This window comes from Pelophylax lessonae (assembly GCF_965119305.1).
Source record: "Pelophylax lessonae genome assembly, chromosome: 10".
Classification (NCBI taxonomy): domain Eukaryota; kingdom Metazoa; phylum Chordata; class Amphibia; order Anura; family Ranidae; genus Pelophylax; species Pelophylax lessonae.
The window spans coordinates 238,261,324-238,276,252 of record NC_138777.1 but is presented as its reverse complement, the minus strand read 5'-3'; the positions used below and the strand labels follow the sequence as shown (position 1 = coordinate 238,276,252).

At 45.2% G+C, this 14,929-nt stretch overlaps 1 protein-coding gene across 1 annotated transcript in view; it reads left to right on the top strand.

The window, feature by feature from the left end:
- LOC309566038 (serine/threonine-protein kinase Nek11-like) overlaps positions 1–14,929 on the top strand; it is a gene marked incomplete at both ends in the record, with an annotated part of 283,675 nt that overhangs the window by 149,203 nt on the left and 119,543 nt on the right. Inside the window, 2 exons of the mRNA XM_082271061.1 lie at positions 2,869–2,947; positions 12,705–12,790. Coding sequence (XP_082127187.1) covers positions 2,869–2,947; positions 12,705–12,790 — 165 coding nt within the window. The remainder of the gene's footprint in view (positions 1–2,868; positions 2,948–12,704; positions 12,791–14,929) is intronic.

Sequence of the window (14,929 nt, the reverse complement as noted above, 5' to 3'; positions counted from 1 at the left end):
TAATATATTGGGGCTCAGTGTATATATAATATATGGGGGTCAGTGTGTATATATAATATATTGGGGCTCAGTGTATATATATATATAATACATGGGGGTCAGTGTATATATAATATATTGGGGTTCAGTGTATATATAATACATGGGGTTCAGTGTATATATAATACATGGGGGTCAGTGTATATATAATAAATGGGGGTCAGTGTATATATAATATATTGGGGCTCAGTGTATATATAATATATGGGGGTCAGTGTACATATAATATATTGGGGCTCAGTGTATATATATATAATACATGGGGGTCAGTGTATATATAATATATTGGGGTTCAGTGTATATATAATACATGGGGGTCAGTGTATATATAATATATTGGGGGTCAGTGTATATATAATAAATGGGGGTCAGTGTATATATAATATTTGGCGGTCAATGTATATACAATACAATGGGGGTCATTGTGTGTATATATAAAAAATGGGGGTCAGTGTATACATAATACATGGGGGTCAGTGTATATATAATATATTTGGGTTCAGTGTATATATAATACATGGGGGTCAGTGTATATATAATATATTGGGGTTCAGTGTATATATATAATACACGGGGGTCAGTGTATATATAATATATTTGGGTTCAGTGTATATATAATATATTGGGGTTCAGTGTATATATAATATATTGGGGTTCAGTGTGTATATAATACATGGGGGTCAGTGTATATATAATATATAGGGTGTCAGTGTATATATAATACATGGGGGTCAGTGTATATATAATATATAGGGTGTCAGTGTATATATAATACATGGGGGTCAGTGTATATATAATATATAGGGTGTCAGTGTATATATAATACATGGGGGTCAGTGTATATATAATATATAGGGTGTCAGTGTATATATAATACATAGGGTGATAGGGAGGCAGTGAATAATAAATGAAGGGTCAGGGGGCTGTCCACCAGTCTGCCTGCCTGCAAGGAGAACTGGGGGCTTCAATAATAATAACAGATGAAGGGGCGGATCTTAAACAGGAAGGGGTGGGGCACAATTAGATGGGGGGCACCCAGTTTTAGTCTTGCCTAGGGCAGCACAAATCCAAAATACACCACTGGCTGACAATAGATAGAATCAGCACCTTTCTCAAAGATACATAAAGGGGGAAGGGGAAGAACGGCCATTCCTCCCCATAGGAACAGTCCAAGGGGGAACGGGAAGAGATTTTAGGATTTTTCCGGTACCACCATAAAATATTATATCACATATAGAAATCTTTTTACAAAAATGTTTTATTCAAAAAATGGAAACATTGGTCCAAAAATACAATTACCGATCCTTTCTAAAAGAACATAAATGTATAAAATTGCAGCGCTAGAATGTATAAAAATGAACTCCGCTGGGCAGTCCTCACGCCCTACTCCAAAAAAAGTCCAGAAAAAGTTCAAAGTCTCTCACGATTGTCCAGTAGAGGATTCACAAAATAAATAATTCCGGTGTACATGTAAATAAAACAAAATCCAATATAGTGTGATACTGTGATGAGCAGGTAATACAAAAGGGGGCGGGGTCACACCAGTGATGGAGGTTTTAGTTTAACAGCACGTGCTTTCTTCCTTCTTCCCCACATCAAATGCAGACTCACCAGATCAACGGGAAAAAAGTTACTTTTACAAATCCACCCCCCCCTGCTAAAATCACCCCTTCCAGTACAAATCCACCCCCCTGCTAAAATTACCCCTTCCAGTACAAATACACTCCCTGCTAAAATCACCCCTCCCAATACAAATACACCCCCTGCTAGAATCACCCCTCCCAGTACAAATCCACCCGCCTGCTAAAATCCCCTGTCCTCCCAGTACAAATCCACCCCCTGCTAAAATCACCCCTCCCAGTACAAATCCACCCCCTGCTAAAATCACCCCTCCCAGTACAAATCCACCCCCCCCCCCTGCTAAAATCACCCCACACTGATTTTACTGTTGTGGATTTAGCAACACTTTAAGAAAATAACATTTAAAGTTACACCAACTAGAGGTCTTGCAGACAAATGTAAATTTGTGGGCAGGGATCTTGTTGGCCCTCTAGGACCCCGGGCCTGGTCACAGCTTTAGCTGCTGTCTTAGCTGTTCTTGGGTCACTTTTCAGTTATTTCCTAAGTTGCCAATTTTCAGATCTGCATGCTCTCCCCCTAAGCAAAAATCCCCTGTCCTCCCAGTACAAATCCACCCCCCTGCTAAAATCACCCCTCCCAGTACAAACTCACCTCCTGCTAGAATCACTCCTCCCAGTACAAACTCACCTCCTGCTAGAATCACTCCTCCCAGTACAAACCCACCTCCTGCTAGAATCACCCCTCCCAGTACAAATCCACCCTCTGCTAAAATCACTCCTCCCAGTACAAACTCACCTCCTGCTAGAATCACCCCTCCCAGTACAAACTCACCTCCTGCTAGAATCACCCCATCCAGTACAAATCCACCCCCTGCTAAAATCCCCTGTCCTCCCAGTACAAATCCACCCCCTGCTAAAATCCCCTGTCCTCCCAGTACAAATCCACCCCCTGCTAAAATCACCCCTCCCAGTACAAATCCACCCCCTGCTAAAATCACCCCTCCCAGTACAAATCCACCCCCTGCTAAAATCACCCCTCCCAGTACAAATCCACCCCCTGCTAAAATCACCCCTCCCAGCAGATCAGATCAGAAAACATCTGACGTTCTTTTTTTCTTTTCAAAAACAATTTCTGCTGTATACATTTTTTTTTTTGTGTGTCTAGATTCCCGATTGACAAAACATTAATAATGAGAGAAAATGGTTCTTCTATTGTTTCATCATTTCCAATCTTGTGTTCTGCTCGCAGGATGATGTCCAAGGACCCCGAGCTACGACCGAGTGCCAAGGACATCCTAAACTTTCCTTATGTCGCTGACAGAGCCAAGGTATGGAGGAGGGGTCTCATCGTCCGCTCAGAACCAGAATATGGGGATAGAAAATATTCGTAATCCTGCACAGGGCCGGGACAAGGGGTGGGCAGGAGGGACGGCTGCCCCGGGTACTGTGATATCATGAGGTTGGGGGACACCATAATGAGATTGGGGGAGGGAATTTGTGTTGAGAAGGGGAATTTGGGGGCTACAGGGGGTAAGAAATTTTCTTTGAAAGAAAATATGAGTCCGCCTGTCCGATCCCATCCGATCCCCTGGACGAATGGAAAATAGGGTTTTCATCCGTCTGGATTTCACGGACAGGATCGGAACCGGATAGCTGCGGGTGTCAGCGGACATGTCTCCTCTGATATCCGCTGCCCCATAGGGATGCATGGAGGATCCGATCAGGTCCGCCTAAAAAACTGACAGGCGGTTCTGATCGGATCGTTGGTGTGAAAGGACCCTAAGGCTTCTGCCGAAACGCGTCAGCGCTATTGTTTTACTGTCACTCTGATGTACCAATAAATTACACTTCAAGGAGTTCAGTGTTGCCGGCTCTTTCTACTGTTTATATCTGACACCAAAACTTTGTTTTACTTTCTTTAGAGTAGGAAATATTGAAAACCCCTATGTGTGTTTTTTCTTTTTGGTGTCCTATTGGTCATATTTGTTGGCTGGGAACTTTGAGCCCATTGGGGTTAAATATAGAGCTAGATCTGAATTGTTTCTTATCCAATTGGTAGAAATATACATTTTAATTCATTTTTGTTTTTATTTTATTTTCATTTATGTTTATTTCATTTTTTTGTATTCACTTATTTTTATTTTTATTATTTTCTATATAACTTTTTTATTTTTATTATCTTTCGATGTCATTTTCATTTTTATTTTATTCTTATAATTTTTATTTTTATATCTATCTTTATTTTTCATTTTATTTTTATTTTTTCATTTTATTTCATTTATATTGATTCCTACTTTATTTTTATTTTCATTTTTATTATTTATTTTTATAAAACAACTTTTTCATTTACATACCTTTTCTTCTATCTTTTTTGTGTTATGTAATATTGGGGTTAAATATAGAGCTAGATCTGAATTGTTTCTTATCTAATTGGTAAAAAATATACATTTTAATTCATTTTTGTTTTATTTTTATTTAAATTTTCGTATTCATTCATTTTTATTTTTATTATTTTCTCTCTCTCTCTCTCTCTCTCTCTCTCTCTCTCTCTCTCTCTCTCTCTCCCTCTCTCCCTCTCTCTCTCCCTCTCCTTCTCCTTCTCCCCCTCTCTCTCTCTCTATATATATATATATATATAATATTTTTTTTTTCTTTTGATTTGTATATTTATTTACATTTTTCTTTACATTTTTATTTTTATTTTATTCTTTTTTATCTTTTTATTTTTATATCTATTTTTATTTTCATTTTATTTTTTTCATTTCATTTCATTTATTTTGATTCTTTATCATTATTATTTTTATTTACATTTTTATTATTTATTTTTATAAAACAACTTTTTTTTTTTTTTGTATAATCAGTTTTTATTGAAAAAAATAAAAGTGCAATAACAATCGACATTCCACAAGTAACAAAAGTATACAGAATGGTTGCATAGAGACCTGGTACCAGCACATAGAAAAAAAAAACATGACATTGAGTCAACTCGCCTTGACTCCAGCGCACCTCAGAAGAGTGGCTGAACGGGATCGAAGACCCCCGGCCGGGGTCGGGCTGCTGCTTAACCAAAACTGAAGGGGTCGGGGCACTGCCCGGCCTGGGCATTTGGCCCCAGTTGGCCCATCCCCACTCCCCGGAGGGGGCAGGGAAAGAGAGAGCCCACGACCACCAAACAAATCCACACACCATGGCCCACCCACCCCAGCAGTGAGGACCCCCATCCAGAGCATCAAAGAGAGGTGGGAGGAAGCTCTGCCAACCAGAAACAATGAAAGAGAAAAGAAAGAAAGGGAGAGGTCAGAAGTCAAGGGGGGGAGAGGGTGGGGGGAAAGGGAAAAGGGGAGGTCCGCGCCTGGCGCCCATAACTCATACCACCGACAATATGAGAAACATAGCTAAGTAGTGGGAATCTCTGAAGCCTGTTGGACTCGACGGCGGAAATCAGGATCGGCCAGCGCCAAGAGGGCCACGTCCAGACTGGAGGACACAGGGAAAGAATCCGGGGCGTAAACTCGCCACTGGGACCAGACTGCATCAAATTGTTCCTTAGTACCCCTACAGGTCGCCAGCCACCATGATCTCTTTCACCTTACGAAGCCAGTCTGCTTCACTAGGGACCCTGGGGGTCTTCCAATGGATCGGGATAAGGGGTTTAGCCGCGTTGAGTAAATGTGGAAGAGCGCTTCGCTTGTATTTCGGGATGGGCACCAGGGGGGCATGGAGGAGAAAAAGACCCGGGGAGTCCGGCAGTTCCACACCGGTGCCCGCCCGAATGTGTTGCAGTACCATATCCCAAAACGGGCGGAGCAAGGGGCACGACCACCAAACGTGGAGGAGTGTCTCCTTCTGCCCACAGCCCCTCCAACAGCCATCCGAAACACCAGGGCAAAACCTGGCCAGAGTAGCTGGGACCCTATACCACCTAGTAAGTAGCTTGTAATTATTCTCTTGCGTTTTAGAATCTATCGAACTAGAATGGGTCAGGCGGTATAGCCTATGGAGTTGGTCGGGGGAGAACTCCAGGTCCAAGTCCTTTTCCCATGCCCAGATGAAGTAAAGCTTAGAGGGGGGCCTGGCCGACTCCAACAACTTATACAAAAAGGAGATTAGATGTGGCTGGGGGTCGCGGGCTGCCCACAGACGCTCAAAGCCAGTAAGCTCGGACCTGATCTGCGCCTGCTGACAAAGCGAGGCCACGAAATGGGACAGCTGTCGGTGCCTCCAAAAATCAAAGGGGAAGCTACCATAGCGATCTCTTAGTGTCCCCAAGGGGACCAGCCGCCCATCCGACCAGAAGCGAGCCAGACTGACCTCACCGTCACTGGCCCAGGAGCCCAGAGACATCAGCCGCTCACCCGGGGAGAACCAAGGAAATCCCCCCACCAGGGCCAGCGGAGAAAAGGAAGGGGCCAAAGCCAGGGCCCCATTCAACATATCCCACACTCGGAGTGAGTGGGTCGTCAGAGGAGATGCCCAGTGCGACAATCCCCTGTTCTCCGAGGGGCACCCACGGGGCGTATGCCAGGTTTCTGCCGGCCACCGTTTTCTCCAAGGAGACCCACATTTTAGAGGAGGTTTGAAACCGCCAGTCCAATAGGCGTTGGAGAGCCACAGCTCTATAATATTGCAAAATGTTAGGCAGGTCAAGGCCCCCTTCCCTTTTGGTCCTCTGCAACAAAGCAACAGCTATCCAAGGTCTCTTGCCCCCCCAGACAAAGGCAATAAAGAGGCTCTTCAATTCAGTGAAGAAGAGGCATGGGGAGCATCTGCAGGAGAAATAACACTCTAGGGAGAACCGCCATCTTAAGGATATTAGTTCGGCTGACCCACGTAAAAGAGGACCTATTCCAGGACTCGAGATCCTCGCGGATCTGCCGTAGTAGGGGGGCATAATTAGAGGCGTATAGGGAGTCCAGGGAGGGGGTGAGATGGATACCCAAATATTTCATAGAGGACACCGTCCACGAAAATGGGAAAGAGGACCGCAACGCCGACTCCATAGACGGGGGTATGGAGATGGGCAGGATCTCTGACTTAGAATAGTTGATTTGAAAATTGGACACTTTACCATACTCCGAGAGTTCCGCTATCAGATTGGGCAGCGAGGTGATTGGTTCCGTTACGTGGAACGCTTATGCTCCGTGGAACCCACCGTAACCCCCTTAATGTTCACGTTCGCCCGTACCCTGCAAAGCAGAGGCTCCAGGGTCAGGGCAAATAGCAGGGGCGACAAGGGGCAGCCCTGTCGCGTGCCATTTCGGATGGGGAACGGCTCGGAGAGGTTGCCATTGACCCTAACCTGGGCCGAAGGGGACTGATATAAGGCAGAGATCCAGCTCAGCATACGGGGACCTATAGCTAAGCGCTGTAGGACGGCCGTGAGAAAGCTCCAATCCACCCGAACGAAAGCTTTCTCCGCATCCGTCGACAGCAGTAGGTAGGGGGGCTGAGGGGACCGGGTGCGGACCCAGTGAATGAGATGGAGGGCGCGGACAGAGTTGTCCCTCGCCTCCCGTCCCAGCACGAACCCTGTTTGATCCGGATGCACGATGTCGGGAATCAGAGATTTCATCCTATTTGCCAGGATTTTAGCAAAAAGCTTTAGGTCCGTGTTCAAAAGCGAGATGGGGCGGTAATTTTGGGGCACAGTGTGATCCCGGCCGTCCTTGGGGAGGACAGTAATGTGCGCCAAGGACATGTCCCGAGGAAGACTGCCTCCCTCAGCCAATTTGTTGAAAAAGGCGCACATGTGCTTGTGAAGTAGGGGGAAGTATTTGACATAATACGCTTTGGTGAAGCCGTCCGGGCCGGGAGCCTTCCCGTCCGGGAGGGACCGCACCGTGGCTAGATAAAACAACTTTTCATTGACATACCTTTTCTTCTATCATTTTTGTATTATTTCATATATCATAGTTGTTTGATAGAATAGTGGATTGATTGTAGAGATGTATTCAGGAAGTGATGTTATTTGGGTATAAGAAGTGGAGCAGGTATAGCCATTCCAATTGTTGTTGTCTGATTGGCCAATCAAAGAGGGAGCTACTATCCCCGTACATGTAAATTAGTCCATCGGTGAACCGGAAATGATGCCCTTGATGATGCCCTGGAGAAGGGGTAAAACGCGTTGACCTACAGTATTTCCAGTTCCATCAAATCAACAGCGTCACTTCCTTCCTCCGTGGAACGCACACTGAATAGCCGCGAACCCGGAAGAGCCTCATGATTGTCTATGCCCGCTTTTATCTACAATTTTGTAAGTAGCTTTGCATTTTGTGTAAATAAACATTAATTATCCAGTACTTCGCCATGAGAACTATTTTGTTTTATTGAGCCTGGAGGATATTAAAGCCGACCCCAAGAGTATTATTGGTGAGACCCGATCTTAACGCCAAGAGGCCTGATATCCACGACACCAGATACAAGTTTGGTTGACCCCCAGACTGAAAAGCTGAGGGTCCATTCTCTATGGTGAGTGAGGATATGAGAGGGGAGTGCGGAACTCTTCACAGCATGATTACATGAAACACTTCTGCACCTTATTAATGGAGTTTGGAGCACTTTATATGAGAACTTCTGAAAGACTTTGTATATAATTTTTATATATACATTATCTCGCATCACAGAGCTGGTGGATGTTAGAGACCTTGCGCTCCTCCACCTTCCATTTGAGGATGTCCCACAGATGCTCAATAGGGTTTAGGTCTGGAGACATGCTTGGCCAGTCCACCACCTTTACCCTCAGCTTCTTTAGCAAGGCAGTGGTCATCTTGGAGGTGTTTGGGGTCGTTATGTTGGAATATTGCCCTGCCCCCCAGTCTCTGAAGGGAGGGGATCATGCTCTGCTTCAGTTTGTCACAGTACATGTTGGCATTCATGGTTCCCTCAATGAACTGTAGCTCCCCAGTGCCGGCAGCACTCATGCAGACCCAGACCATGACACTCCCACCACCATGCTTGACTGTAGGAAGACACACTCGTCTTTGTACTCCTCACCTGGTTGCCACCACACAGGCTTGACACACTCCTAAACCTTGTGGACGGCCTTCCCAGAAGAGTTGAAGCTGTTATAGCTGCAAAGGGCGGAGCCAACTCAATATTGAACCCTACGGACTAAGACTGGGATGCCATTAAAGTTCATGTGTGTGTAAAGGCAGGCGTCCCAATACTTTTGGTAATATGGTGTATATGCTATATGAATCATCTGCCCTTACTCAAGATGGCCACATCTAGAAATGTAAGGAGGTGTTTTTCAAAGTGATTTCTCAGCAAAATAAAGCATGGAGGCATAGATGGATGGAGATGTGGATGGATGGATGGAGACATGGATGGATTGATGGATGGATTGATGGATGGATGGATGGATGGATGGAGACATGGATGGAGATGTGGATGGAGACATGGATTGATGGATACATGGATGGAGATGTGGATGGAGATATGTATGGATTGATGGATGGATGGCGACACGGATGGAGATGTGGATGGACACATGGATGGATGGAGATGTGGATGGAGACTTGTATGGATTGATGGAGACATGGATGGAGATGTGGATGGAGACATGTATGGATGGATGGAGACATGGATTGATGGAGACATGGATGGAGATGTGGATGGAGACATGTATGGATTGATGGATGGATGGAGACATGGATTGATGGAGACGTGGATGGAGATGTGGATGGAGACATAGATGGAGACTTGTATGGATGGATGGAGATGTGGATGGAGACGTGGATGGATTGATGGATGGATGGAGAAGTGGATTGATGGAGACTTGTATAGATGGAGACATGGATTGAGATGTGGATGGAGACATAGATGGAGACTTGTATGGATGGATGGATGGAGACATGGATGGAGATGTGGATGGAGACGTGGATGGATTGATGGATGGATGGAGACATGGATGGAGATGTGGATGGAGACGTGGATGGATTGATGGATGGATGGAGAAGTGGATGGAGAAATGGATGAAGACTTGGATGGATGGATGGATGGATGGAGACATGAATGGAGATGTGGATGGAGACGTGGATGGATTGATGGATGGATGGAGAAGTGGATGGAGAAATGGATGAAGACTTGGATGGATGGATGGATGGATGGAGACATGGATGGAGATGTGGATGGAGACGTGGATGGATTGATGGATGGATGGAGACATGGATTGATGGAGACATGGATTGATGGAGACATGGATGGATGGAGACATGTATGGATGGAGACTTGTATGGATGGATGGATGGAGACTTGTATGGATGGATGGATGGAGACTTGTATGGATGGATGGATGGAGACTTGTATGGATGGATGGATGGAGTCCTTTGCTTTGAATATTAAAAATGAGTTAAATGTCATTTTTGGTTTGTGGTGCTCAGATGTCGTTCCGCTTCAATGACAGAAAAGAGTAAATTAATCTTTCTATGGTAATTCCTGATCATTTCAGAAGGCTTCTTCATTCTGCAATAACCTGTAACCCTTTGTGGGATTATTAAACTGATAACCTCTGCTCTTTGATCCGCTGGCAGTTGTGGAAAGAGTTAAAAACCCGCCATTGTTCCCATTCTGTCTCCAAACCACAAATCATCTGCAATTAAGAGCGAGTTGATTCTCTCGGAGAGCTGTGTTCGGATATTGCTCTGAGATTTAATTGCTGCTGGCATTCTTCTCCCATCCGTCACGTTGGGAAGTGATGGGAAGAAAGAGGAAGATGAAGGTGCGCAGGAAAGTTTTGGCTTGGCAGGGGGTAGAGGCTGCACACATCCAAGGAGCTTCTCTACCTTCTACACTTCAAAGCTGCATCACAAGAAGATGTTTCACTAAGAGAAGATAACTTTGTAGGTGAGGGAGTTTAGAAAGAGTTTAAATTCAACCTCCGAGGGAAAATTAGAAAATACCGAACTGACAGGAAACTCGGCAGCTCCCAGACACAGCTATTCTCTAGTGCTGGCCACTCCAATGCAGTGTTGCCAATCTACCAGATTGAAATTTACTGACACAATGCCCAAAATTTACTGCCACAGCCAAGTATTTACTGACATTTCCAAAAGTTACAAAATTACAGTTTTAAGTGCAAATTTCAGTATTTAGGCTACAAAAAAGTATAATATGCAATTAGCAATGTGATTTAGCATAGGTATTAAGGAAAAAACATACTACTTTTATTTTCCATATAGTAAGCAAGTAGCTCAGGGACAGGACTCAGCAGTGCAAATGATGATGACACCTCGCTTTTTGACACCCTAGGTGAAACCTCATTTTGCCGTCCCCTCCTTGGCTCAGCCCCTGAGTCCCCCCCCCCCTTTGCCCATGCTTACGATGGGGGCAGCGAGGGTGGAGAATTTTGCGGCTCCTCTCCACCTTTTTCTTCAGCCGTGGTCTACAGGCCCGCATCTGCGCCTCTGGGCCCGGCCTGAAGACAAATAATGGAGGCACCAGCTCCCTTCCTCACACCAGGTGTGGTCCGCAGCAATATGGACAGGTATAAAAGTATATAGATAGGCTAGAGTAGTATATGGACAGGCTAGGGTAGTAAATAGACAGGCTAGGGTAGTATATGGATAGGCTAGGGTAGTATAGGGACAGGCTAGGGTAGTATAGGGACAGGCTAGGTTAGTATATACACAGGCTAGGGTAGTATGGGGACAAGGTAGGGTAGTATAGTGACAGGCTAGTGTAGTATAGGGACACGCTAGTGTAGTATGTGGACATGCTAGGGTAGTATATAGATAGGCTAGGGTAGTATAGGGACAGGATAGGGTAGTATATGGACAGGCTAGGGTAGTATAGGGACAGGCTAGGGTAGTAAATAGACAGGCTAGGGTAGTATATGGATAGGCTAGGGTAGTATAGGGACAGGCTAGGGTAGTATAGGGACAGGCTAGGTTAGTACATACACAGGCTAGGGTAGTATAGGGACAGGCTAGGGTAGAATAGGGACAGGCTAGGGTAGTATGGGGACAGGGTAGGGTAGTATAGGGACAGGCTAGGGTAGTATAGGGACAGGCTAGGGTAGTGTATGGACAGGCTAGAGTAGTATAGGGACAGGCTAGGGTAGTGTATGGACAGGCTAGAGTAGTATATGGACAGGCTAGGGTAGTATATAGACAGGCTAGGGTAGTATATAGATAGGCTAGGGTAGTGTATGGACAGGCTAGGGTAGTATATAGATAGGCTAGGGTAGTGTATGGACAGGCTAGGGTAGTATATGGACAGGGTAGGGTAGTATATAGACAGGCTAGGATAGCGTATGGACAGGCTAGGAATCACTGAATCATGTATGGGCAGAGACAGACCTGGCTGTAGTGGGACAATTACTAGAGACTCAGAAAGAGACAGACAGATCACTGATCATAGAGGCGCGTAGTGGCAGGGTATGTCTACCTCTGTTCCATTGGGACATGTCCTCCAGTGCTGTGCTGCGCCTCTAATGACGCTACGTATGGGCGGAGCGGCTGCCTGAGTTAGTAACATGCTCCAGAGGCAGAGGGTCACATGACAAGGCATGGAGGGCCGTATTCGGCCCGCGAGCCTTGTGTTTGACATATGTGGTATAGAAGGTGTCTTTTTTGTAACTTATTGCTTGTAGAACCTGTAACAGGAGAGGGGACGGGGCATGGGATACTCCAAAGTGATTACTAGTCAGCAATGAAAGGACAATCTTCACCCTGAATAATCGTGGGTGTTGGACAGTCTACTGCTGGGGACCATGAGGCAATTCTCTGAGCAGTCTAAGGCCTCACAGCTGAAGACCATGAGGGAAGTTCTTGGTATCTGGTTACCTTGTGACTATGCACAACTGCTTGTACCCAGTGCAGTCTCCAGAACATTGCACCGTCACAGGAATCAGTATATGGTCATTACTTGCAAGTTCCCAGGATAGCTGCCACCTTCCAGCTTCCTCCAGACATGGTCCGGTGAGAGAGAAGCTTCCTCTCCAGACAGATCCCTTGGGGTGAGGACGGTTCTGCAATCCGCTTCTAGCAAGATCCATCCAGGCTTTCAGCCCTGACACCGTATATACAGTTCTATTACATTCTGCAGGCTCCCGGTGTACTCAGTACTGTTTGTGTGTCTTTGCAGGTTCTGGCAGAATGGTTGCAGGAGGTGCTGAATGAGGACAGGCAGGTCTCTGTGGATGATGACGTTACCCGAATCACAGCTGCCATGTATGTACAATGATAATACTGTTATATATATAAAGCTGTAACTCTAATTCAATATATACTATTAATACATTATATACCCTAATACACAATATATACTATTTATGATCTTTGGCCATTGACAAGCAAATATACAAACCAGAAAGCTCACAAAGGCCTGGTGCATTACCAGATATACAGAGCATCCGGAACGTATTCACAGCGCTTCACTTCTTCCACATTTTGTTATATTACAGCCTTATTCCAAAATGGAATAAATTCATTATTTTCCTCAAAATTCTCCAAACAATCCCCCATAATGACAACGTGAGAGAAGATTGTTTGAAATCTTTGCAAATTTATTTAAAAAAAAATCCCATGTACATAAGTATTCACACCCTTTGCTCAATACTTTGGTGAAGCTCCTTTGGCACCAATTACAGCCTCCAGTATTTCTGAGTATGAAGCTACAAGCTTGGCACTCCTATTTTTGGGCAGTTTCTCCCATTCTTCTTTGCAGGACCTCTCAAGCTCCATCAGGTTGGCTGGGGAGCGTCGGTGCACAGCCATTTTCAGATCTCTCCAGAGATGTTCAATCGGGTTCAAGTCTGGGCTCTGGCTGGGCCACTCAAGGACATTCATAGAGTTGTCCCGTAGCCACTCCTTTCTTATCTTGGCTGTGTGCTTAGGGTCATTGTCTTGTTGGAAGATGAACCTTCGCCCCAGTCTGAGGTCCAGAGCGCTCTGGAGAAGGTTTTCATGAAGGATGTCTCTGTACATTGCTGCATTCATCTTTCCCTCCATCCTGACTAGTCTCCCAGTTCCTGCCGCTAAAAAACATCCCCACAGCATGATGCTGCCACCACCATGCTTCACAGTAGGGATGGTATTGGCCAAGTGATGAGCGGTGCCTGGTTTCCTCCAGACATGATGCTTGCCATTCAGGCTTGAGAGTTCAATCTTTGTTTCATCAGAGCAAAGAATTTTGTTTCTCATGGTCTGAGAGTCCTTCAGGTGTCTTTTGGCAAACTCCAGGCGGGCTGTCATGTGACTATACTTTTGGTAATAGAGTGTATTTGATCCTCTTCTGATTTTGTACATTTGCCCACTGACAAAGAAATGATCAGTTTATAATTTTATTGGTCGGTTTATTTTACCAGTGAGAGACAGAATAACAACAAAAATATCCAGAAAAATGCATTTCCAAAAAATGTTTAATTGATTTGCTTTTTAATGAGTGAAATAAGTATTTGATCCCCTATCAATCAGCAAGATTTCTGGCTCCCAGGTGTCTTCGATACAGCTAACGAGCTGAGATTAGGAGCACTCTCTTAAAGGGAGTGCTCCTAATCTTAGCTTGTTACCTGTATAAAAAAGACATCTGTCCTCAGGGAGAAGATTGTAGACCTACACAAGGCTGGAATGTTCTACAAGACCATCGCCAAACAGCTTGGTAAGAGGGTGACAACAGTTGGTGCGATTATTTGCAAATGGAAGAAACACAAAATAACTGTCAGTCTCCCTCAGTCTGGGGCTCCATGGAAGATCTCACCTCGTGGAGTTTCAATGATGATGAGAATGGTGAGGAATCAGCCCAGAACTACACGGGAGAATCTTGTCAATGATCTCAAGGCAGCTGGGACCATAGTCACCAAGAAAACAATTGGATACACACTACGCTGTGAAGGAATGGAATCCTGCAGCGCCTGCATGGTCCCCCTGCTCAAGAAATCACATGTACAGCCCGTCTGATGTTTGCTAATGAACATCTGAATGATTCAGAGGAGAACTGGATGAAAGTGCTGTGGTGAGATGAGACCAAAATCAAGCTCTTTGGCACCAACTCAACTTGGCATGTTTGGAGGAGGAGGAATGCTGCCTATGACCCCAAAAACACCATCCCCCACCGTCACACATGGAGGTGGAAACATTATGCTTTGGGGGTGTTTTTCTGCTAAGGGGACAGGACAACTTCACCTCATCAAAGGGATGATGGACGGGCCATGTACCATCAAATCTTGGGTGAGAACCTCCTTCCCTCAGCCAGGGCATTGAAAATGGGTCATGGATGGGTCTTCCAGCATGACAATGACCCAAAACATGGCCAAGGCAAGACAGGAGTGGCTCACGAAGAAGCACGTTAAGGTCCTGGAGTGGCCTAGT